General features: G+C 44.4%; 1 protein-coding gene across 2 annotated transcripts in view; it reads left to right on the top strand.

Moving 5' to 3' along the window:
* The window catches only part of CCN4 (cellular communication network factor 4), a 52,265-nt gene that overhangs the window by 20,694 nt on the left and 7,520 nt on the right, over positions 1-24,051 (top strand). Inside the window, exon 2 of one of the 2 annotated variants that reach the window (XM_073329337.1) lies at positions 21,861-22,140. In XM_073329337.1, the coding sequence (XP_073185438.1) occupies positions 21,861-22,140 (280 nt within the window). Of the gene's footprint in view, positions 1-21,860; positions 22,141-24,051 lie in introns of those variants that run through there. The other variant, XM_073329338.1, reaches the window with a different exon arrangement.

Below are 24,051 nucleotides of genomic sequence, written 5' to 3'. Positions count from 1 at the left end.
GGTGAAGGATGGAATGAGCCATGGAATTTCAAGTTGGGTCTTGCAGGCTCAGATTCTGGGTTAGTTTCAGGGCCTCTTGATGTACAATCTTATCTTGCAAAAAGAAAAGGAGTACTTGTGGCACCTTAGAGACTAACCAATGAAGTGAGCTATAGCTCACGAAAGCTTATGCTCAAATACATTGGTTAGTCTCTAAGGTGCCACAAGTCCTCCTGTTCTTTCTGCAAATACAGACTAACACGGCTGCTACTCTGAAACCAATCTTATCTTGGTTCCAGATATTTTGCTGACCTGCACGTCCCTTTCATCCTCCTCCTCACTTCCTCCAGCTATAAAATAGTACCTGAGCTTGACTGATGCTTGAGTTACAGGTACAAAAAATGCCACATTTAATGCAACTGAATATCACAGTTCAGGGCACTTACACCTATGTTCTTCCTCTGTGGTCCACCAAAGGCTCCCACTCTAGGCTCCTGGCTCCCCAGCTGTAGCTTCTCTTGGGTGCAGTCACACATCTCTCTCCCTTCTGACCAACATATTTCCAGGCTGCGTAGCCCCGAGACTGAACTGTGATATCCCAGCAAAAGACTGTCTGTTTTGCCTTCTCTTCAGAGATGGTACACAGTGTAATCGCCATAGTTAAGCAACCCAGTTATTTCTAAGCAAGCACATTTTATTCTGACGGTAACGGCAATACAGAAAAATAATATTAAAACAATACAAGAATCTACATGCATGCTAATAAACTTAGCAGAAATCATCTCAACCCCAGCATGGGCTCTGGGTGGTGGTGAATCTTTCAAACCCCACACAGGGGTTTTTCCTGTGCTCACAAGTTCACCACAGCTTCAGCTCAGAACGAGCACACTCATGACTCTGAGTCACTCATTTATCCAGTTTGGGCCTTTGAAGACGCCATGAATGGGTAAGCAGCCAGACGATGGTTTGAAGGTGAAGCTTCAAAGAGATTTCATTCACTTGCATTCCCTTCACTCCAAGTATTGCCTGGGTAGGAAATCCACTTCACATGTATTGTCCCCAAAAGACCTTTGAACTTCCTAACACTTCCCAGAGATTTCATTAATTGCATCTCCTAGAGAAGCAACATGTGATGCTGGCAGACCAGGTGTCAGATCATGCCAAGTCCCCCAGACCTCACTGAACACTGACAAATGCACAACTGAAAACCGGTCTCCCTTATGTGTATCGGTATTGTCAACATAGATATTAGAGTTATAAGAATGTGTTCAGATTTTCATAGATTTTATGAAATGCTTGTAAGATGCCCAATGTATTAAATCTTTCTTATAATAACATGTGTACCCCATGTTATAAGGTAATATTTAAGAGTTTGCTCTGTAACTATAAAGTGTTTGCTCTAAAAATGCATCCCCCACACTCAGGAGAGAAGCATTACCAAGTATGAAATACTAGATTACCACAGGAGGTGTCATCTCAAGCCCAACAAAAGAAGGCCTATAGAGGCCAGACAAACCCATGTGGAACATCAATGAAGAAAATCTGTTGTTGATTGCTACCCCCATACCCACAAAGGGGTGACATGCAGAAACACTTGTTTCATCACAGCTTGAAGGCTGGGGGAAGGGAATAAAAATCCCTGTAAAGAAGAAATTGTTATCCTTATGCTGCATGGATGTCAGGGAGAGGACAAGACTTCTAAGCATAAGCTAGGGACCCTTAGCTGTTTAGTTTGGATTAACCCTAAAGGACATGCTGAGCTGGCACGTTATAGCAGCGTCTGTTACTTTTTGAAACCTAACAGTGTAACTCATTTGTGTGTGTGTGTTTCTCTGCTTTAAGCTTGTAAGTCTTATTTCTTTTTCCTAGTTAATAAATCTTTAGTTAGTTTATTATTGGATTGGCTACAAGCATTGTCTTTGGTGAGAGATCTGGGCTGCACTTGACCTGGGATAAGTGACTGGCCCTTAGAGATTGGGAGTAACCTGAATATTGACATGATTTTTGGGGTAAGAGACCATCTATCACAAAAGCAGGCTTGCCTAGGTCGCAAGGTAGACCAGAGTACCCCAGGGGGCTGTCTGTGACTCCATGATAAGGCTGTTATGGTGCTTGAGGAGTTCACACGTGATACTTGGTAGGTGAAATCTAATTATAGTACACACAATCAGTTTGGGGTTTCTGCCCTGCTTCTTAACAGTCTGCCCTGAGGTTGGCACTCACGGTCATGAGCTACTCCAGACAGCTTGACAAACTCCACAATAGCACACAAACAATACAATGGACTCCTAAAATACTTAATCCACAAAGACTTAATGTAATCCCATAAGGTTTGTCCAGAATATTGTCATATCTGTCCCACAGAGCAGGTCTCCCTCTGGAGCTCCCATCCCAAAGTTGCTGCTGCTTTTGAGTTAGGAGTTGCAGACTCCTTTTGGTTTCTACTCCCTGTGTATCTTTTGCCAAAGGACCTTGAGATGTCATGGGGATAAGGCGGGCAGTCTATTGAATTGCAATTGTGCTTTATGGAAGAACACACACATGCCCCCCCCCATTCCAAAGGGGATCTACAATTAGTAATAGCTTAACACTGAAATAGTTTTGTTTCTCTTTATTAGCCCAGCGGGCTTCTTGTGTTCTTTCCCATTACCGTCTGACTTACAAAAGTTGCCACTGCTGGTTTTTAAGGCATGTTTTCCACCTTCTGCCTTTCTGCTGTTTGCTTAAAGCAGAGAATTTCAGGGCCTTTGTGGTAAGTATACGTTTGGCCAGTTGCTGTATCTCCCATTCTGCATAGAAATGATACCCTGAATCAGGCATTCCACATGTTTGCAACTAGCAATGAGTGCCCTGGGGAGAGAGACTGAATGTATCTGTGCGTAAGCTGTTGAGGATAGTAAAGGGGTTTAAGCATCTCTCCAGTCCCTAAAAAATACAAATTCAACTCCTAGTAGGGGCCAGCTCAGTCTGTATTTTCAAGCTTTTTAAAAAAAATCTGAGGCCAGACCTTTACAATTTTGTGTATTTGACCACACCCACTGGAGCAGATTTAACCAGGCGGCAGGTTTCCATCTGCTGGTGGCAGAACTCTCTGTGTTCTGAGTACTGCCTCAGCCGGGATTCGAGCGAGACTGTCGGTGACCCAAAGACAGCAGCTATTCTCAGGGAGCCAGGCAGAATCTGTGCACAGCCTGTGCCAGGCAGACATTCCTCTTTGTGTAGCTCTCTTAAATGGCAAGCTATTTATTATTTGTATTATCAGAGTGCCTGAGAGCCCCAGTCATGGACCACGACCCCATTGTACTACACACCTAGAAAACAAAGACTATCCCGGCCCCACGCAGCTTACAGTCCAGCTGTGGAGCATTGGTGCATGCATGCACTGGCATAATATTCAAGCATGAGCCTGGTTCTGTATGGCTTTAAAACCTGAAGCAGCGAGTCTCAGAGCCGGGGTCTACAGACTTGAGCATGCAGGGCTCTGACTACGGCGCTAAAAACTGCTGCATAGCCATTGCGGCTCAGCCTGGAGTTTGGGCTCTGAAGCCTGGGGAGGGCTCCAGGCCAAGTCCAACTGGCTACACAGCTGTTTTTAGCACCAGAGTGCAAGCCTGAATCTGTAAACCCAGGCTCTGAGACTCATTGCTGCGGGTTTTGAAACGCAGTGTAGACGTACTGTATGCTGTCTATAAAACCAGGAACTGCAGCTGTGGTTATGCCAGATTCTTGCCAGGATAATGTGTAATATCCTCAGTCAGTCAGTCCCCCAGAAATATCTGTCTAGATAGGTGCTTAGATGGCACCTGTCATTGTAATATCTAATATCTCACAAACTTACATTGATTTATCCTGCACCGCTATGAAATAGGGAAGTATTATCTCCATTTTACAGCTGGGAAACTGAAGCACACAGAGAGATTGACTTGTCCAAGGTCTCACAAGAAGACTATGATGGAGGTCAACCCAGATCTCCTGAGTCCCAGTCCAGTGTCTTAACCACAGGATCATCCTTTCCCCCCTCTGCTCTTAGTGCAGTGCCTGAGTAGCTGAACAATAATAACTTTTGCACTAGTTTAGTATAGCACTTCCATTAATGATCTCAAAGCAAATGGAAGATGTAACCAAAATAAGCCCTAGTCCTGGGAGGTAGACATGTATTATTTCATTTTACAGATGGAAAAACAAAGGCACAAGAAGTTTAAGTGACTTGTCTGAGGTCACATAGCCAATCAGCGGCAAAGATTCAAATGAAAACTCGATCTCGTGACTCCCTGTCACGTGTTTTAGCTATAAGAGCATCCTTCCAGTAGTTTTTCTGCTGTTGAATAAGATAATAGGTAGATACTAGACAACTTTATAGGGTGATTTGCATGAGGGGAGAGATGGGGAGGTCAGAGATGTGTTTCTCTGTCCGCATTAAAGAATGTACTTTTAAAAATCCTTTGCTTTTACAATAGTTTTTTTTTTTCTTGGAACATCAGTTCGCTCAAGAAAGACCTAATGCAGAGGCTGCACTTTGTCTTATCTTTTGAATTAAGTCTATTGTGCAATTTAACAGAAAGGATTGTTTTACTGTTCTCTGCAAGACCCACCTTGCAGATGATGTCATTCAAGGCTAAATGGCTGATGATATTTTGTCGGTTGCTTTGGGCTACACATCACAGCAACGGATGCACTCCATAGGCCTCTTTAACCAGTCTCCTCATGGGTGTGTTTTTGCCGTCTGTAACTTGACAGTCTATTCAAAGACTGGGGATGGAAAGACTCTGAGGCTGTGCCCATCAGTGCCTGGATTATTAAGCCACTTGCAAACTGAGAGCAAGTTCCCTGCTTTGTGAATAGCCATCTGCAAGGAAGATATATAGACAAAGAAAAGCAACATGGGGGAAAATCAGGAAACCAAAGTTGAAATAAACTGAACAGTGGTGGGAACATGGAGAGAGATTAAAAGTCCTACTAGATGGTGCCTTGATGATTTACTACCTGGCGGGGTAATCTGGAGGAATAATTCTTCTGGCTTGTTGAAACTGGAGAGGGGCAATGATTGCAATACAAAGGGAGAAGTAAATGCAGCACATAGATACTGTGCAAAGGATCCCCAGGCACCAATAAACTAGCCGTGTGGCCTCGTTCTGGAGCTGGAATTGGGAGGGAAACCCAACATCTGCCACTGACTCATTCATCAACCTCTTGTTCTTGGCAGCTTTAAGGTGGGCATTTGTAACCTATTCATAATACTTGAATTGCCAAATAGCACCAAAGTTTGTGCTGCTCTCCACATTTAGTGTGTGATTCACCCATCCCTACTGGAGACTTTTCTTTGCAGCTTCTCAGACTTTCCCAATTGACTTGTATCTGTCAAAGTCATCCTGTTACTGAATAAATAAACTGTGCAAAGCACATATCTTATAATCTCTGTTGATTTTGCCAGATGAGCTCATAAAGCAAACAAATCCAGAGATAGAAACGTACATGTTCTTATAGCACATAAAATATTCCATCTCATATGCACACTGGGTGTGACCTTTGTGTGGCTGTCAATTCACCAGTGACACCGCAGAATTTTAGGTGACCCTGGTCTAATAAAATGCTGGTCTTTATTAGGAAAACCTGCAGGAGGCATCTAGTCTCCTTTTTAATGGCCAAGTTCTTTCTGTCTAAACAATTAGAAAAATACGCAAGGATGCTTTTCTGGGGAAATGTGAAAGAATTCTGAGGCCCCAGTGCTTGTGGCAGCATAAGCAATATTTTTGGCAAACAGCTGAACATTTGTAATCCTTACATTTTAAATAGATGAGTTCCAGTAGGGATGAATACTTTCCAGCATTTGCTTGCGTTTTTCACACAGATATCTTTCCCAGCTCATGCTACTGGAAATCAATTGCGCATTGCTATCAAATCCATGGAAATATTAATGACTGGGTTGATAAGTGATTTTATTTTCTCAGCCTAGTGAGCATTTCATTTCAGTAAAGACAGACCCTGTTTCTTCTCTCCCCTCCCCATCCCTTCTACTTAGCACAGTGTACAGTGCAGAGCTAGGATGAATCCCGTTGCCATCTGAAGTCAGATGACTCTATACGACTGCCCCTTAACCTACTGGGTGACTGGCTTTGGAATCTGCCAATTTACACACTGTTGAGGGTTCTGGAGTTTCATGTCTGGATCCCTTTCTATAAGGTCCTCAGCATCTCAGACTGGTGGAACATGTGTCTTGAGGAGAATGAAATCCCTATAGCGATATTGGCCTTTTACAGTTCCGTATCTTTGTATTTCATCCAGATCTCTTGATAGTTTGTTGTTTCTGATGCTCATACATGTGCAGCAAGCAAGCTGTCCTGCATTCAGCATTGCCTACAGTTTAAGAGTGTCAAATAGCTCAGCAGGTTAGTAATTAGCGTTATTCCTGTGGTTAACGACAGCTTGGCAGCAGTTGTGCTGATGCCACTGCCTGTCATATTGACAAATATTGCCTCATTGTTGCCTTATGCTCCCCATCCGTCTGTCTATAACCACCCAATGTCTTTTTTACTTAGACTGTAAGCTCTGTGGGGCAGGGACCATTCTTTTGTTCTGTGTTAAAGCAGCAGCTACCACAGTGGAGTCCTTGTCCACGACGGGGGCTCCTTGGTGATACAAATAATAAATGACATTCAGCTCTAGGTCCTGGGTCCAAATTGGAGCCAGGTCAGCAGGCAACATTGTGCATTAAGAGCCAGCTCCAACGCCCACTGAAATGGGCCAGGTCCTACTTCCTTTGAGGTCAATAGCAAAGCTCCCAATACAAACCTAGAAATGCACTGCAGCTCACCTGGACTACCCAGTGCTAGAACCTCTTCCACTACACCCACAGAAACACACTGACATGCCTTTTCTCCTAGCTGCAGCATCCATCCGCTTCCCCTCTGAAATACAGGTCAACCCACCTCACTGCTTAGCTCTCAGGGTCTACCCCGCCCCCCCCAACCCTCCCAAAAAACCTTGCTAACCACAGAAATGTTCCTTTTCCTGTCCTACCTGGCACCCAGTTTCCTGTATATAATCACAGAATACAGACATGTCCCCACCCTTCTGTACATATTCCCAGCCCTCTGAAAGCACCCAGAGTCATTTGCCTGGAAACTGGGGGACGCTAAGGGTTAATTTTCCATTATAAGATCACCATGGACTTCCACATAGCCGATGAGGCCCAGATCCTGCACAGTATTTAGTTTGGTGCTTAACTGCCATTGAAATCACTAGGAATTAGGTTCCTAAATTCCTTTGGAGGCTCTAGGCCTGAGTGGTTTTGGCCTTGTGTTGCTGTCAGAGTAACAGAACCACACTTGCCATGAAAAGGCTGCAGGGTTAGGACACACCGAGACCTGACAGTCTGTTCTTCAACGGCGTAACAAAAAGTAACCAGCCTTGTGTACCAGATGCAGTAAACGATGTTGCTAACTTAATGATTTTCTTGCTAGACTTAGAGACTTTTTGGTTTCCCTAGCAAGGAAATAATGCCAAAATGACCTGCGACAAATCTAGCGACTTCCACTGCTGATTAGTGATATTCAGAGAATGAAGTCACCAATGTGTATAGTCACAAAATCATAATAAAATCCATTCCACGCTCTTCATACTACATGATCCTGCCGGCGGCCCTCAGCCCTAAGATGGGGGCACAGTGTCCAGACAGAAGACGGCAAACCCACCTAGCTGAGGGAGGCCTGAGCAGCGGCAGCCAGTGATGTCAATCTGCAGGCACAGCCTGGCCCAGAGTCAGGTGGGGAAGGAGAAGGCTGGGCTGGGTTGGGGTGGCTTGGCTGGGCGCACACAGCGGAGCCGGAGCAGAGGAGATGGCATCTCAGCCACCTCCTCCCAAGCCCTGCGGGAACCAGCACCTCACGGGCACCGCGGTCTTTCAATGAGTGCGGTCTCCCACTCCTTCCTGGGGATAATCCCTGAGACTCTGCCCCTCCCCCCTTGCTGTGGGGGAGACTCCCTCACATGGCTCCTGCCTACCCCTCTCCCCCACAGACCCTACCCCATTTCCCCCTACCACCACAGTAGAGAGACTCCCTCACTCAGACCTTGCTAGGGTGACCAAATAGCAACTGTGAAAAATTGGGACGGGGGAGGGGGTAATAGGTGCCTATATAAGAAAAAGCCCTGAATATCAGGACTGTCCCTATAAAATCGGGACATCTGGTCACCCTACATGGTGCCCTGGGAGCCCTTCACTCATTGAGGAGGCTTCTGGGTACACATCTGGCTCTGGAAACAGATCAACAGAGCCAGACGTGTACCCAGAAGCCTCCTGCTGCAAGACAAGCCCAAGAAAGAAACCAACAGAACTCCACTGGCCATCACATAGTCCTAAGCTAAAACCTCTCCAACGCATCATTGGTGATCTACAACCCATCCTGGACAATGATCCCTCACTTTCACAGGCCTTGGGAGGCAGGCCAGTCCTTGCTCACAGACAACCCGCCAACCTGAAGCATATTCTCATCAGCAACTACACACCGCACCATAGTAACTCTAACTCAGGAACCAATCCATGCAACAAACCTCGATGCCAACTCTGCCACATATCTACATCAGCAACACCATCACAGGACCTAACCAGTTCAGCCACACCATCACCGGTTCATTCGCCTGCACGTCCACCAATGCAATATATGCCATCATGTGCCAGCAATGCCCCTCTGCTATGTACATCGGCCAAACTGGACAGTCCCTACGTAAAAGGATAAATGGACACAAATCAGATATTTGGAATGGCAATATTCAAAAACCTGTAGGAGAACACCTCAACCTCCCTGGACACACAATAGCAGATTTAAAGGTAGCCATCCTGCAGCAAAAAAACGTCAGGACCAGACTTCAAAGAGAAACTGCTGAGCTTCAATTCATTTGCAAATTTGACACCATCAGCTCAGGATTAAATAAAGACTGAATGGCTGGCCAACTACAAAAGCAGTTTCTCTTCCCTTGGTGTTCACACCTCAACTGCTAGAAGAGGGCCTCATACTCCTTGATTGAACTAACCTCGTTATCCCTAGCCTGATTCTTGCTTGCATGTTTATACCTGCCTCTGGAAATTTCCACTACATGCATCCGACAAAGTGGGTATTCACCCACGAAAGCTTATGCGCCAATAAGTCTGTTAGTCTATAAGGTGCCACAGGACTCTTTGCCACCTCTTCAAGTAGGAGTATCCTCGATGATGTGTTCTCTGTTTTATCTTTCACTCTTTTGAACCACCAAGCTGCCCTGAGCCATTCAGATGTGAATGTGAAGTGAGCTCTTACGTTTATGCACAGTTGATGTAAGCTGGCCACGGGATACTTGATTCATGGAACACTACTCAGTGTCTTTGGCACCAAGTGTGGAAAAGGTCTGTTTAAGTTTGCTGTAAATACTGATGCAGCGGGTCATCTGTGGGTATGTTATATTCGTGCCTTCAGTCTCACCCTTAATCACGGGTGAAGCTGATGAGTTCTTCCTAGTTAACAACTTGGGTTGGGGTGGGGGACTGATGGGGTTATTTTTGTTTTGTTTTTGACACATTCAACCCCATTTTCTGTTTTCAAATCATCCTTGGTCAGATTTTAACTGCTCCAAACATATTTATTATTTTACATGATTAGGTTTATACAAACATATTTCAGGTTCTAGTGGTTTGCAGCCAATTTGCTATGATTATTGATTAGAGTGGTCACTATTTTTAATTCACTATTCATGCTGTGTTATTGATCAGCTAAGTCACATGTTATTTCTTCTGCTCCTTGACTGTAGGAGTGAATGCAAATATTACTAGTCTATGAGTAAAACATGATAACAATGATTGAGTCCTCGCTATATCAACTAGAGAGGCCCTTAGATAGCAATACACTTATACTAAATTATTTTTCCCTACCTAGCACAGACTTTCCTGAAGTTTCACCCAAATCAATACAAATGTGCAAAAAATAGCATCGATCAGTGCCAGATACAAGTGTACATATTTTAGAAAGTGATTAAGTTGTGACTTTGCTGTCTTGTTTTCTATGACATCTGTCACTTTCCCTGTTTTGAATAATGACACAAACTCCTTTGCAAATATAGACTGGAAGTGGAAATCTAGATCTTTAATTTTAAATGTTAGTAGGGAAGGAAGGGACTCAGTGTTATGTGCTGCCAGGCTTTTCCTCCTGTTCTGGGCTGAACCTGCAACCTTCGTATATTGAGACCAGTCATGCTGGCTAAGTAATGGAGAGCTCCAGTTGCTTTGTTTCTTTTTCTTTTTGTCTGTGTGCAGTTTCAGTTCTTGGTTTAGATCAAGCCAGATTGCCACTGATTCTGGGACAGTAGGGTGCTCAGACATTCTGTAAGCTGTATAGTCCTACTGAAACATCCTTCATTCATTAGCTTTTACAAGTTTCTTAGTATTTATTTTATTATTTGTATTGCTTTTCTGTTAAGTTCCTAACTGTGTAACAGGTGTGGTGTGTCATGATCAAAGCCCTCCTCATACTCAGTGCAAACTCCAACATACTTTTGGTAGTTGGGTGTATATGTATAGATGCAATGTTCCTGAGATCCACCAAGCGTTACTGGGGAATCTGGGACAGCTGCCTCCTGATGCTGTCAGACAGCCACAAGGCGGTTGGTAGAGACAGAAGTTTTGAATCACAGCAGTGTACGTTAGGACTGTGTTTGGGCAGTTACTCCTTTCCTAGCAGGGTTTAAACGATTGTACTTGCTTTGGAGCAGATGGATTGAAGAGATAAGCCTTCACATCACCAAGCCACCACCAAAATTAGCTCTCTTGTGGCCACCTTGTTGCCTGAGCAGAGAGGTTGAGACTCTAGTCACGGTAATAGCTTGGTGAATTGCAGACGTATTATGTCATCAAGTAGCTTGACCAGTCTGTCTATTTTAATACTCCAAGGACCAACCCTGTTCCAGAGGGGCCAAGTCAGGGCAGCTTTAGGAAACATGCAATGTCATGAGTACAGAAGGGACGTGGTGCTTTTTCAACAATTCTAAATCACTGAAGACCTGGCTTGCAGCTGCTGCATCACGTTACAGCTGGTTCAACTAAACTTTCTGCACATATATTTTAGGATATTTCATTCCACTAGGTGGAACCAATAGAAAAGGGATACAATAGTAGCTTGTAGTTACAAACACCAGAGTTACGAACTGACCAGTCAACCACACACAGCATTTGGAACTGGAAATACACAGTCAGGCAGCAGCAGAGACAACCCCTGCCCCCCAAAAAGCCAAATACAGTACAGTACTGTGTTTAAATGTAAACTACTAAAAAAATAAAGGGAAAGCAGCATTTTTCTTCTTCATAGTAAAGTTTCAAAGCTGTATTCAATCAACATTTGGCTGCACTCTTTTGAAAAAACAGCCATAATGTTTTGTTCAGAGTTACAAACAGCCTCCATTCCTGAGGTGTTTGTAACTCTGCGGTTCTACTGTATGTGGTGACTAGTGGATATAGAGCATAAAAACATGGACCTTTTTTGAGGTTTCACTTGCCTTGCTGTCTTGAATGGTTTGAAATCCCAGGCTTATTTGCTTCGTAATTACTAAGGACAGCAAATTTGGAAGAATACAGAATAATGTCTTAACTAATAACAGGCCTGATTCTGCAAGCCCTTGACAAATGCTCCTCCCATTAGGAGTTCTGTAGGTCAAAGGACTTGTAGGATCCAACCCCAAATCAGTCCAATTAAAGGAATAGTCTCTGTTGGGGGTCTCAAACTCCTTTATAGTGGGGACCACAGTTTTATTAGAGACCCCACTGTTTACCACTTCAACTTGTGATTGTCTGGACCACCTCCTCTCTGATCCCCTAGCAGCCCTCTATCAACTATAGCAAGTGTTTACATAGAAAATGAATAGTAGAAATGTTTCAGAGTAGCAACCGTGTTTTATGAGCTCAGTTGCCTGATCTATTGGTTATTTATTGATTAGGTTATTGATTTAGTTTGCCCAAGTAGCACACTGTAAATTTGGTAGGTCTTGTCCCAAGATCAGGCCCAGTATTATCAGAGTTATTGCTTTGGCAGTCCCATTGGCACAGCAATGACAACAACACTCGCAGCAGACCTTTTGTATCTGTCAAAGTTTTATTATGACAATGATTAGTCCAATAAGTTAAACAATCCAAACACGTAAAGTGAGATAATATAACACTGTAAGAGTGACCGGCACCATTACATGTATATGCCTACTCTATCCTTTGGGAGAGTGCTAAAGGTTGAGACAGATCCTAGTCCGACTCTGGCATGTCTGTGAGGAACTCCAATGGCTGCATTGGAGACCAGATGTTCTATAGGCCTTGTTGTCCCCCATACATATGTATGTACAGCTGTTCCATCCTTTACCATATCCCTGACCTTCCTCACCCTTATAGTGTTGGGGAATCCTTAATCTATAGGTTAGTATATTAATTAGCTTATGCTTATTAACATAGATGTCAATTGGATGACTGTGGTTACCTACAGCTGAGCATCATCTGCTTATATTTCTCTCCAAAAATACTCTAAACTGGTTGAAACTGCCTTCTTGCGGGTACCTACCAGCAGTTTGCAGCATTTGTGATTATTACAATACAATAAACAAACTCTTGTGCCATCTTGTGACTTAAGGTCATCGTTGGTTTACTTACTCATGCTAATTTATTGCTACTCAGGCTATAAGGCCTTATGCTAACTGTGTAAACTATTCTTATAGGTCTAGGTCTGCAGGTCTCTTGAGTTCCTGCTATTGGTTCCTTACCCTTTATCTACTAATTCCTACTATAAATATTACCTGGCTGCAGCAGGAAATGCATGCATAGCCAGCTCTCCACAGACCAGTTTGGGAACCTCTAACTAGTCTTTACAAAATTCACAGGTAGCTCTGGCAACATACTCCTGTTAGAGCAACAAACTGCACCTTGAAGGGAGTGTCAGTAACTTCTGAATGGTTATTAATATTTACATCCCAAGGACCGAAACAGGAGTGGGGTATGAGGACATGATTTGAGCAGGGCACTGGCAAGCTCTATCCAGACTCCTGGATCCTAGTCTCAGCTCTGTCAATGATATGGTGAATATAATATAGGGCAAGGCATGCTAACCTTTCTATGCCTCCATTTCCCCATCTGTAAAATGGAGATAAAAAGACTTGCTTTCCGCACAGTGATATTACAAGGCTGAATTAATGTAGTTAAAGTGTTTAGAGATCTTCCCATGAAAGGGGCTACATATACAGGGAGAAAACTTTGGAGTTCCCCCACTTTACACTAGCTGAGGATTTTGCCCAGTAAGTGCCACATATTAATGTTCTTTAGGTAAACAGCCTTCCCTTGTTAACGTGATCGAGAGGCACTGCAGATTGTTATATCTCATTGGTCTCCCATGTGACTCAGGGTTTGGTCTAGGCTTATCTTTAGAAAAAACAACATAAAAGAAGAACACCTCAAGCGACACGGAGGCAATTGAGTGAATAAACTTGTTTGAAAAGTTTCAGAGTAGCAGCCATGTTAGTCTGTATTCGCAAAAAGAAAAGGAGTACTTGTGGCACCTTAGAGACTAAATAAATTGGTTAGTTTCTAAGGTGCCACAAGTACTCCTTTTCTTGTTTGAAAAGCCCTGGCTGGGATGATTTAACTGGGAATTGGTCCTGCTTTGAGCAGGGGGTTGGACTAGATGACCTTCTGGGGTCCCTTCCAACCCTGATATTCTATGATTCTATGATTCTATGAAAGGCCATAACAACTGAAAGCAAAATGATGACACAGCAGTAAACCTGGGACTTGGCTACTGAAGAAAGAAGGCTGGAGATTCCCTTACGCTTGGTGTAAAAGCCATCTGTTATTGCTGTGACTGGCTTGAAAGCCAAGCTAAACAGCAGTTTCAGCACAATAACCCAGACCATCAAGGTTTCAAAAACAAAACTAACTTTCAATAACCGTGCTTCCTAGAGAACTGGTAAAAAGCAATGCCATCATGTAAGACATACCACTGAATGGTTGCCATCTACTTGATTCCTTTAAATAAGATTTGTACAAAAAATGCTTGGCCATTATAAACACTGAGATTGTGGCCACATTATGCTATCACTTATCATCTTCTCTTTCTTCCCTCCCGGAATGGGTACATATTAAATAGCTAGCTGCCGTTGGCTGGAGATGTGTTATTCTATGCAGGTGCAAAAGGCAGTTCAGATTGGAGCCTGCCAAATAGAAGTAACAAGTGACCTTAACAGAGACCTATCAGCCATAACAGAGTGTGAGGCGCCCTGTGTTTTCCTTACATGAGCACAGGCTGGTAACTTGGAAGAAATAAAATCAGAAGTCATCATAAATAACTCGTGTTGAAATATTTTCTCCTGTACATCGAAGATGGCGTATTCCCAGACTACAGGATTGGAGTGTAATCATGCAAAATTAATTACTGAAAGCTGAAAAGAGAAATTGATTTTGGCATTCTGGGGGTTCCAGAGTATAGATGACAAAGAACTCAGCCCTTTGGGACTTTGGAGTCAACATCATCCCCTAGCCTGCCTTTTTGAATCGCTCTGTAACCCAATCTTGTGGACTCCGTATGTACTGATGTTCTCATGAAGGGATTTCTAAAAGCTCAACTGGCATCTGAAATTGTGTTTTGTTTTTTTTAAATCAAAAGATGGCAAAGAATGAAAGTCAGAACCATCATGATGCCTGTTGGGTGGCGTATGTGAAAGAAGTTCTGTCTGTCGAGGTGTTCATAAAGTGTCACTACCCACAGTATTTAGCCACAGCCATTATTAGTGGGTCACTGTCTGCATCACAATCACTGTGAGGATTGAATGGCATCCTTTAGATTTCTCAACTGCTACAGGGATGTGTATTTGAATAGATGCTTAAATGCATTATAGATAATTTGCTGCAGCAGCTGACTGAACGAGCTGGAGGCTGAGTTCCTCTCTGATCCCCAGAGCTGGTTCTTCCATGGTAAAGGTTGAGGTGTGTTTTGGGGCAATAGGAGGAAGATACCTGTTCTGTTGTTTAACATCAGTCTCCAGAGAGACAAAGTGGGTGAGAGAATATCTTTTATTAGACCAACTTCTGCTGGTGAGAACACAGAGCTCTTCTACACAGAGCTCTTCTTGAGGTTGGGAAAGGTAATCCGTGTAATCAGGTAATCAGGTAATCACAGCGACAGTAGAACCTCAGCGTTACGAACACCTCAGGAATGGAGGTTGTCCATAACTCTGAAATGTCCGTTAACGCTGAACAAAATGTTATGGTGGTTCTTTCAAAAGTTTACAACTGAACATTGACTTAATACAGCTTTGAAACTTTACTATGCAGAAGAAAAATGCTGCTTTCCTTTAGTTGTTTACATTTAACACCGTACTGTACTGTATTTGTGGGTTTGGGTTTTTTGGGTTTTTTTTTTTTTTTTTTTTTGGTCTCTGCTGTTGCCTGATTGTGTACTTCCAGTTCCAAATGAGGTGTGCAGTTGACTGGTCAGTTTGTAACTCTGTTATCCATAACTCTGATGTTCTACTGTAAATACAAGGTTGTGTTCAGTAAATCAGACTCCAAAGACAATCATGTGGTGAAGGTGCTGACAAAAGAGAGGCTGCCAGCTTTCTGCCTGATCTTGAGCAATCACTTCAATCTCTCTGCCTCGGCTCCCTCTCTGTAAAATGGGGGTGTTAATAATGCTCCAGTACCTTTCAAAGATGTTGTGAAGATAAATCCACTAATGTATGTGGGGTGGTGATGCAACCCATGCTAACGCAAGGTGGCTCTGGCTAGACCACAGATAAAGTTTTGAGTCTGCTAATGTCTCTGAAGTGTTGTCCCGAGTGACAGAGATTCACAGCAGTTCAATTCTCCATATAAGACACAACTCCCCTGGTCAGGTCGTAGATTCCTAGCATTTTAGGCCAGAGGGAACTATTAGGTTATCTAATCTGACCAGCTGTGTAAGACTGGCCACAGAATTTCACCCAGTCACCAGGTTGTTTACAGGACTCAAACCTGGGACCTGTGAATGTGAAAGCATGACTAGAGCCATTAACTTAAAGCCAGTAGCAGACTTTTAAACTTCACTTGGCAGGCTAGCCATTATAGGGGACAGAACTACGTTGTGTTAGTGTGGGCTACGCTCTGATTCAGGGCTCAAGCAGTGATGGAACACTCCAGAACACCGTTCTGACACTTTTCGGGGGAGCCATAATGGCCTTCCAGTATGTCCGGTACTTTCACTTCCTGAAAGTGTGTTCTGACGCTTCTGTTTTTTAGGACTGGAGCACTGCTCTGGGACTACAGTTATACTTCCTGTGAGGAATTACAATAGAACCTCAGAGTTACGAACTGACCAGTCAACCACACACAGCATTTGGAATTGGAAGTATGCAGTCAGGCAACAGCAGCAGGAGGGGGAAAAAGCCAATACAGTACAGTGTTAAATGCAAACTATTAAAAAATTAAGGGAAAGTTTAAAAAAAAATTGGACAAGGTAAAGAAATTGTTTCTGTGCTTCTTTCATTTAAATTAAGGTGTTTACAAGCAGCATTTTCCATCTGCGCAGTAAAGTTTCAAAGCTGTATTAAGTCAGTGTTCAGTTGTAAACTTTTACAAGAACAACCATCAGGTTTCAGAGTAGTAGCCATGTTAGTCTGTATCCGCAAAAAGAAAAGGAGTACTTGTGGCGCCTTAGAGACTAACCAATTTATTTGAGCATAAGCTTTCGTGAGCTACAGATCACTTCATCGGATGCATTCAGTGGAAAATACAGTGGGGAGATTTATATACATAGAAAACATGAAACAATGGGTGTTACCATACACACTGTAACCAGAGTGATCACTTAAGGTGAGCTATTACCAGCAGGAGAGCAGGCGTAGGGGGGGAGAGGGGAACCTGGCCAGTCCTTGCTTACATCCAGCCCCCCAACCTGAAGCAAATACTCACCAGCAACAACACACCACACAACAGAACCACTAACCCAGGAACCTATCCTTGCAACAAAGCCCGTTGCCAACTGTGTCCACATATCTATTCAGGGGACACCATCACAGGGCCTAATCACATCAGCCACACTATCAGAGGCTCGTTCACCTGCACATTGTCAAAGTCAGATTCAGGACTCACATAATCTGTTAGACCACTCTGTTTATTAGCAAAGTGCTTTGCCAATGCACCCAGATCTGTGAGTCCCTGCAAGAGCTCAAGCTAATTTATTTATACAGACAAGCCAAAGCCAATTTAACATAACATAACAAAAGGAAGCAGAAACTGACAAATATACATACATATCTTATTTGCATACTAACGTTTACCAATCTCCTAGCTCAGTAGAAGCTCTAAGTTAATTAGTTTGGGGACCCATTGTCTCACACTCCTTAATGTTTCTCTTCCTGACAACTATATTTCAACAAACCCTTCAAGTAGCATTTCTTTAATGAATTATAATTTCAATATAATTCATTCTACTTTCATATCTACCAATGTGATATATGTCATCATGTGCCAGTAATGCCCTTCTGCCATGTACATTGGTCAAACTGGACAGTCTCTACGTAAAAGAATAAATGGACACAAATCAGACGTCAAGAATTATAACATTCAAAAACCAGTCGGAGAACACTTCAATCTCTCTGGTCACTCAATTACAGACCTAAAAGTCGTAATACTTCAACAAAAAAACTTCAGAAACAGACTCCAATGAGAGACTGCAGAATTGGAATTATTTTGCAAACTGGATACAATTAACTTAGGCTTGAATAGAGACTGAGAGTGGATGGGTCATTACACAAAGTAAAAGTATTTCGCCATGTTTATCCCCACCCCCACCTCCCACTGTTCCTCAGACGTTCTTGTCAAATGCTGGAAATAGCCCACCTTGATTATCACTACAAAAGGCTCCCCCCCCGCACTCTCCTGCTGGTAATGGCTCACCTTAAGTGATCACTCTGGTTACAGTGTGTATGGTAACATCCATTGTTTCATGTTCTTTATGTATATAAATCTCCACACTGTATTTTCCACTGAATGCATCTGATGAAGTGAGCTGTAGCTCACGAAAACTCATGCTCAGATAAATTTGTTAGTCTCTAAGGTGCCACAAGTCCTCCTTTTCTTTTTGCGAATACAGACTGACACGGCTGCTACTCTGAAACCAAACATTTCTGAGTGACAAACGATCTCCATTCCCGAGGTGTTCATAACTCTGAGGTTCTACTGTATCTACGTACCTTGTGGATAAATTCTCCTGAATCTGGCATAGCCTCTCCAGATCCCAGGAACTGGAGCCTGTGCTCAGACCCACCACTAATGCATATCTTCCAGCACACTAATGCAACAAGGAGTTCTTAGAGCTCTGAAGGAATTCCAGCATAATCTGTATTTTACTGATGACATCTGAGCAAACAATTACATATGCTTCAGCTTCACACCTGATGCCAGGAGCCACCCCAGTTATTTCTTATCCAAAGGATGGCCAGAAACTATGATGCCCCAGTGTGATATGTATTGTCAGAGGTGGACATTTTTAATAGCTCACTGTTTGGGACAGAGGGGCGGGGGGCATGCACAAATTATAACATAAACATGATCTTCTCTGAACTAAAACCAGAAGAACTATGGTTTGAGGGTTTTCGTTTGTTTTCGCCTTTGCTATCTATGTTGATTGAGCCGTAGTTTCATAGCTGTAAAGGATGCAACCTTTGCCAGCCAATCTACTGGCTCACTCTTGTCTAAACCAGCAATAGCTTGGCAGCGGTCACTGCAAATGCATTTACTTATAGGGTTGTGCTGTGATTATGCGCTCATTACATTGCTGTAGAGTTTCTTTTTATATCTGGATTTGATCATTAACTGTTCTAATGATTAACCACAATGCAACTCGTTTGAAAGTATTTTCTCTCCTTAGGCTAGGTGAGCACAAGGGCCTGGTTTCCTTACCCTGCCCTTCCCTTGGGCCAGTGACGTTCTGTGCCCAGGCATGCACTTTTCCACCAGCACATTTGTGTGTCGAGCTACTCGGAAAGCATTTGCAAATTGATATGTGCACAAACGGAGGCTGGGTTTAGAGGCCATTGACAGCCAGGCCCAGTGGAGGTTGTCCATTTCTGATTGATGGGAGATGTTTTTACAAAGCCACCATGTGCAGAGCACGGAAGGGAGCAATCTGTAGCCCACAGACAGCCGTGCAGAATTTCCTTCCCAAAGGGTTGACTGGGATTTGGAACTCCTGTAGTTGCCAGTGTTGGCAATAGTGGTAATTAATATGTCTTTTCAAATGGAAAGTACAGCTGGCTGGGATATATTAGATACTTGTCACTAAAGTTCTATGGGATAGCGGCCCTTAATGCACCCTGCGGCCGTCTCTCATGGCTTAACTTTGCAGCACAAACACTTTTTCATAATCTCTACATTGACTGTCTCCTGTTCTGATTCTGTCTCGAGTACCTCAGTACAGTGATCTCCCACCTTGTACCAGCTGAGGAAACATTCAACTACTGTAGTAGCAGAGGGCCCCTCCATACTCTCAGGACAACCAGATGTCGCATTGCAATGTGATGTTACATGACTGCAGTGATATATTATATATTATCAATATATAATAGGGCAGTGTCAAGATTTACACCCGTCTTTTCCATACCCCATCCTCTCTCCTGCTTGAGGACAGTGATGTCACCCTCCTCTTCTTGGCTGTGGGGAGGCTTACGGTCTCTCAGTTTTACACACTTACAGGATATTGGTTCAACTCTTACCTGTAAGACAGGCGGGGTTGGGAAATGGGACCCTGGCAGCACTTTCACTGCACGATCTGTTGCCTCAGCATGCCCCATTCTGGGAGGTCTGTGTATGCCAGTAACTTGGGGAGCTCTGCAAACAATGATCCTTGTCTCTTTCGATGTGCAGGGCATTTCAGCCATGTGCCGAGTGGCAAGGGCTGAAGCTTGTCGCTTTAATGTCCCAACGGCTGTTTGTGGAGCCTTAGGGAAAAAAGAAAAAGAGAAAACAAGGCACCATCAGTGTGAGTGCCTCAAGAGCCCATCAAAGAGGAATATGCAATTGTGACAGCAACCTGATGCCAGTATGAATCACAATTAGGCAGAGATGGCTGCAATACACCTATGGTATTTTTGACATTGACATGGATGAATAAGGGTTTAAGTCACACAGGCCCAGCTCCACAAAAGGAATCAGGCATCACAGCGCCTAATTTTTAGGTGTCTAGAAAATCACAGGAAACCCGTGTAATCCACAAAGCCTGAGTTAGGCAGGTAGGCTCCCAATGCAAGGAATGGGGAGAGACAGGCATCTCAGCCTGCGCTCCACAAAGCCATTACGTGTACTAAGCCCCACCCCTCTCATGCAGATAGGCGCCTAAGCCCAGGCTGCAGGGAGGTGCCTCCCCTGAACCAGGGGAAGACAGGCTCTTGGCCACCCAAGTTGTGTGAGGGACCCAAAACAAAACAGTGGGGGTGGTGAACAGCATTCTGTATAGCTGTTAGCCCAGTGGTAAGGTGCTCACCTAGGATTCGGGAGTCTCCCAGTTCTAGTCCTTCTTTCTCTGGGGACAAAGGGAGTTGAACAAGGATCTACCACCTCTCGGGTTAGTGCTCTAACCACTGGCCTACATAGTCATTTTCACTAGCCCAAATAATATGTAATTGTTGACTTGTTTAGCTAAAGTGGAACAGCTTCAATAGGAAAGACTGAGGGAGCCCTACACCATAATATCCTATAGTCCCCATGGCTAGGACACTCACCTGAGGTGTGGCAGAGCCCAGTTCTCCCCCTCTGGAAGAGAGGAGACTTGAACTGGAGTAGGAGGGGGGATCTCCTACATCCTGGCTGAATACCCTACCCACTGGGCTAACGGCTCTAATGGGGGCTGGCTGCCTGCCAGGCTGGGCCTCTGCATGTTACTGCACTGGCCAAACACCCATTTTTCCAGGTGGGAGATAGGTCTGGATGCCTGGAGAGAGGAAGCAGTGCACATGCTCAGGCAGGAGATAGGCACCCAGGCATGCCCAGAGGAAAAACGTGGGTGCCAAGTAGAAGCAGAAGCAGAGTTTTGTGAATCACAGTGGTATCTATCAATGGGACTTACGTGCCTAAGTACCTTCATGGACCCCACCCATAGGACTTAAAGTAAATGTTAGAGCTAGCGTAAATCAAAGCCACATAGATGTGGGACGCTGCCAAGGAATTTGATTGTCTGTGACTTGTTCTACAACTGGGACATGCGGGGGAGCTAAGAATTCATGGACTGGCATGGGTGAACCAGCTTGGTAAAACAAGAACCAAATGTTTGGGTAACAGAGAAGGAATGAACATATCTTTCCCCCTCGCTAGCTAATGCACTTCCTATGGCGGGTCCGTATTTGAGGCTGAAGTCTTGAAATACTGTACAAGAGGCAATTTGTAGCCTGACTGTAAATGAGAAGTGGCAGGGATCTCAGGAGACCAGCCTGTCCTCACAGGAGCCCCAGCTCAGGAGCAGGCCCAGGAGTTTCAGATAAGCTAGGGCTCTTGGGCCTTCAGATCATGAAGAGGTGTCAGGGAGTCACAACCTCTTTGCCCTCGCCCAATTGCTAAATGGAGAGACATCCCAGCTGGGTAGGAGATGGGTCTCCATGTGAAAAAGGCTGAGTATCACTCAGATAAGACCATCCAAGCTGGGTGCTTCTCCAAACTCCTGACCCTCTACCAAAGGCTGGTAATGGAGATTACACAACAAGAGGGAGGTGGCTGCTCTCCAAATGAGGTCCACCTCCATAGCTCTTTGCTGTGACCCCTTCATTCCTTCTCGGTCCCTTTGAACTTGACATGGGTTAATTAGTGGATAAACCTTTCAAAGCCCTTCCCGAAAGGACTGTGAGCCTTGTTTGTTCATTTGTAGGCCGTGTCCCAGGACTCCACGACCATGCCCCCTACCGTCACCGTCGTGACTGAGGGCTACACACGGGCTCAGTACTGTAAGTGGCCATGCGAGTGTCCCAAGTGGCCCCCTCGGTGCCCGGCAGGGGTCAGCCTGATCACCGATGGCTGCGAGTGCTGCAAGACGTGTGCCAAACAGATTGGAGAGAATTGCACGGAGGCTGATACCTGTGACTTCCATAGGGGCTTGTACTGTGACTACAGTGGAGACAGACCTAGGTACGAAATAGGAGTATGTGCACGTAAGTGATGTATGTATATTTTTGGCTTAGATACACAGCTCTGACACCTCCTATTGCTCTGAATGTACCCAAGACTTGTCTATTAACAGAATCATAGACTTGTAGGACTGGAAGGTGCCTCCTTAGTTCATTTAGTCCAGTCCCCTGCACTCAAGGCAGGACTACATAATAACTAGACCATTCCTGACAGGTGTTTATCTAACCTGTTCTTAAAACCCTCCAATGACAGAGATTCCACAACCTCCCTAGGCAATTTGTCCAGGTGCTCAACAACCCTGACAGTTCGGAAGTTTTTCCTAATGTCCAACCTAAACTTCACTTGCTGTAAGTTAAGCCCATTGCTTCTTGTCCTATCCTCAGAGGTTAACACAGTGGTCCCCAGACTTTTTACCTTGCGCCCTCCCTCCACCCTTGCCTTTGTCTGCATCCCTCCTTCCCCCAAGAGACCATTTCTCCAGTTTGTCCAGATCATTTTGAATTTTAATCCTATCCTCTAAAGCACTTGCAACCCCTCCCACCTTGGTATTGTCCACAAACTTTATAGGTGTACTCTCTATGCCATTCTCTAAATTATTGATGAAGATATTGAACAAAGCTAATGTACTCAATGCTTTTTTTGCCTCTGTCTTCACGAAAAAGGTCATCTCCCAGACTATTGCACTGGGCAGCACAGCATGGGGAGGAGGTGACCAGTCCTCTGTGGAGAAAGAAGTGGTTCGGGACTATTTAGAAAAGCTGGACGTGCACAAGTCCATGGGGCCGGATGCGTTGCATCTGAGAGTGCTAAAGGAGTTGGCGGATGTGATTGCAGAGCCATTGGCCATTATCTTTGAAAACTCATGCGATCGGGGGAGGTCCCGGATGACTGGAAAAAGGCTAATGTAGTGCCCATCTTTAAAAAAGGGAAGAAGGAGGATCCTGGGAACTACAGACCAGTCAGCCTCACCTCAGTCCCTGGAAAAATCATGGAGTAGGTCCTCAAGGAATCAATGCTGAAGCACTTAGAGGAGAGGAAAGTGATCAGGAACTGTCAGCATGGATTCACCAAGGGCAAGTCATGCTTGACTACTCTAATTGCCTTCTATGACGAGACAACTGGCTCTGTGGATGAAGGGAAAGCAGCGGACGTGTTGTTCCCTGACTTTAGCAAAGCTTTTGACACGGTCTCCCACAGTATTCTTGCCAGCAAGTTAAAGAAGTATGGGTTGGATGAATGGACTATAAGGTGGATAGAAAGCTGGCTAGATTGTTGGGCTCAACGGGTAGTGATCAATGGCTCCATGTCTAGTTGACAGCCGGTATCAAGTGGAGTGCCCCAAGGGTTGGTCCTGGGGCCGGTTTTGTTCAATATCTTCATAAATGATCTGATCTGGAGGATGGTGTGGATTGCACCCTCATCAAGTTTGCAAATGACACTAAACTGGGAGGAGAGGTAGATACACTGGAGGGTAGGGATAGGATACAGAGGGACCTAGACAAATTGGAGGATTGGGCCAAAAGCAATCTTATGAGATTCAAAAAGGACGAGTGCAGAGTCCTGCACTTAGGATGGAAGAATCCCATGCACCGCTACAGACTACGGACCGAATGGCTCGGCAGCAGTTCTGCAGAAAAGGACCTAGGGGTTACAGTGGACAAGAAGCTGGATATGAGTCAACAGTGTGCCCTTGTTGCCAAGAAGGCCAATGGCATTTTGGGATGTATAAGTAGGGGCATTGCCAGCAGATCAAGGGACGTGATCGTTCCCCTCTATTCGACACTGGTGAGGCCTCACGTGGAGTACTGTGTCCGGTTTTGGGCCCCACGCTACAAGAAGGATGTGGAAAAATTGGAAAGAGTCCAGCAGAGGGCAACAAAAATGAGTAGGGGACTGGAACACATGAGTTATGAGGAGAGGCTGAGGGAACTGGG

This window comes from Lepidochelys kempii, chromosome 2, assembly GCF_965140265.1.
Source record: "Lepidochelys kempii isolate rLepKem1 chromosome 2, rLepKem1.hap2, whole genome shotgun sequence".
Classification (NCBI taxonomy): domain Eukaryota; kingdom Metazoa; phylum Chordata; order Testudines; family Cheloniidae; genus Lepidochelys; species Lepidochelys kempii.
The sequence above is the reverse complement of the archived record's forward strand: the minus strand, read 5'-3'. Positions and strand labels throughout refer to the sequence as shown.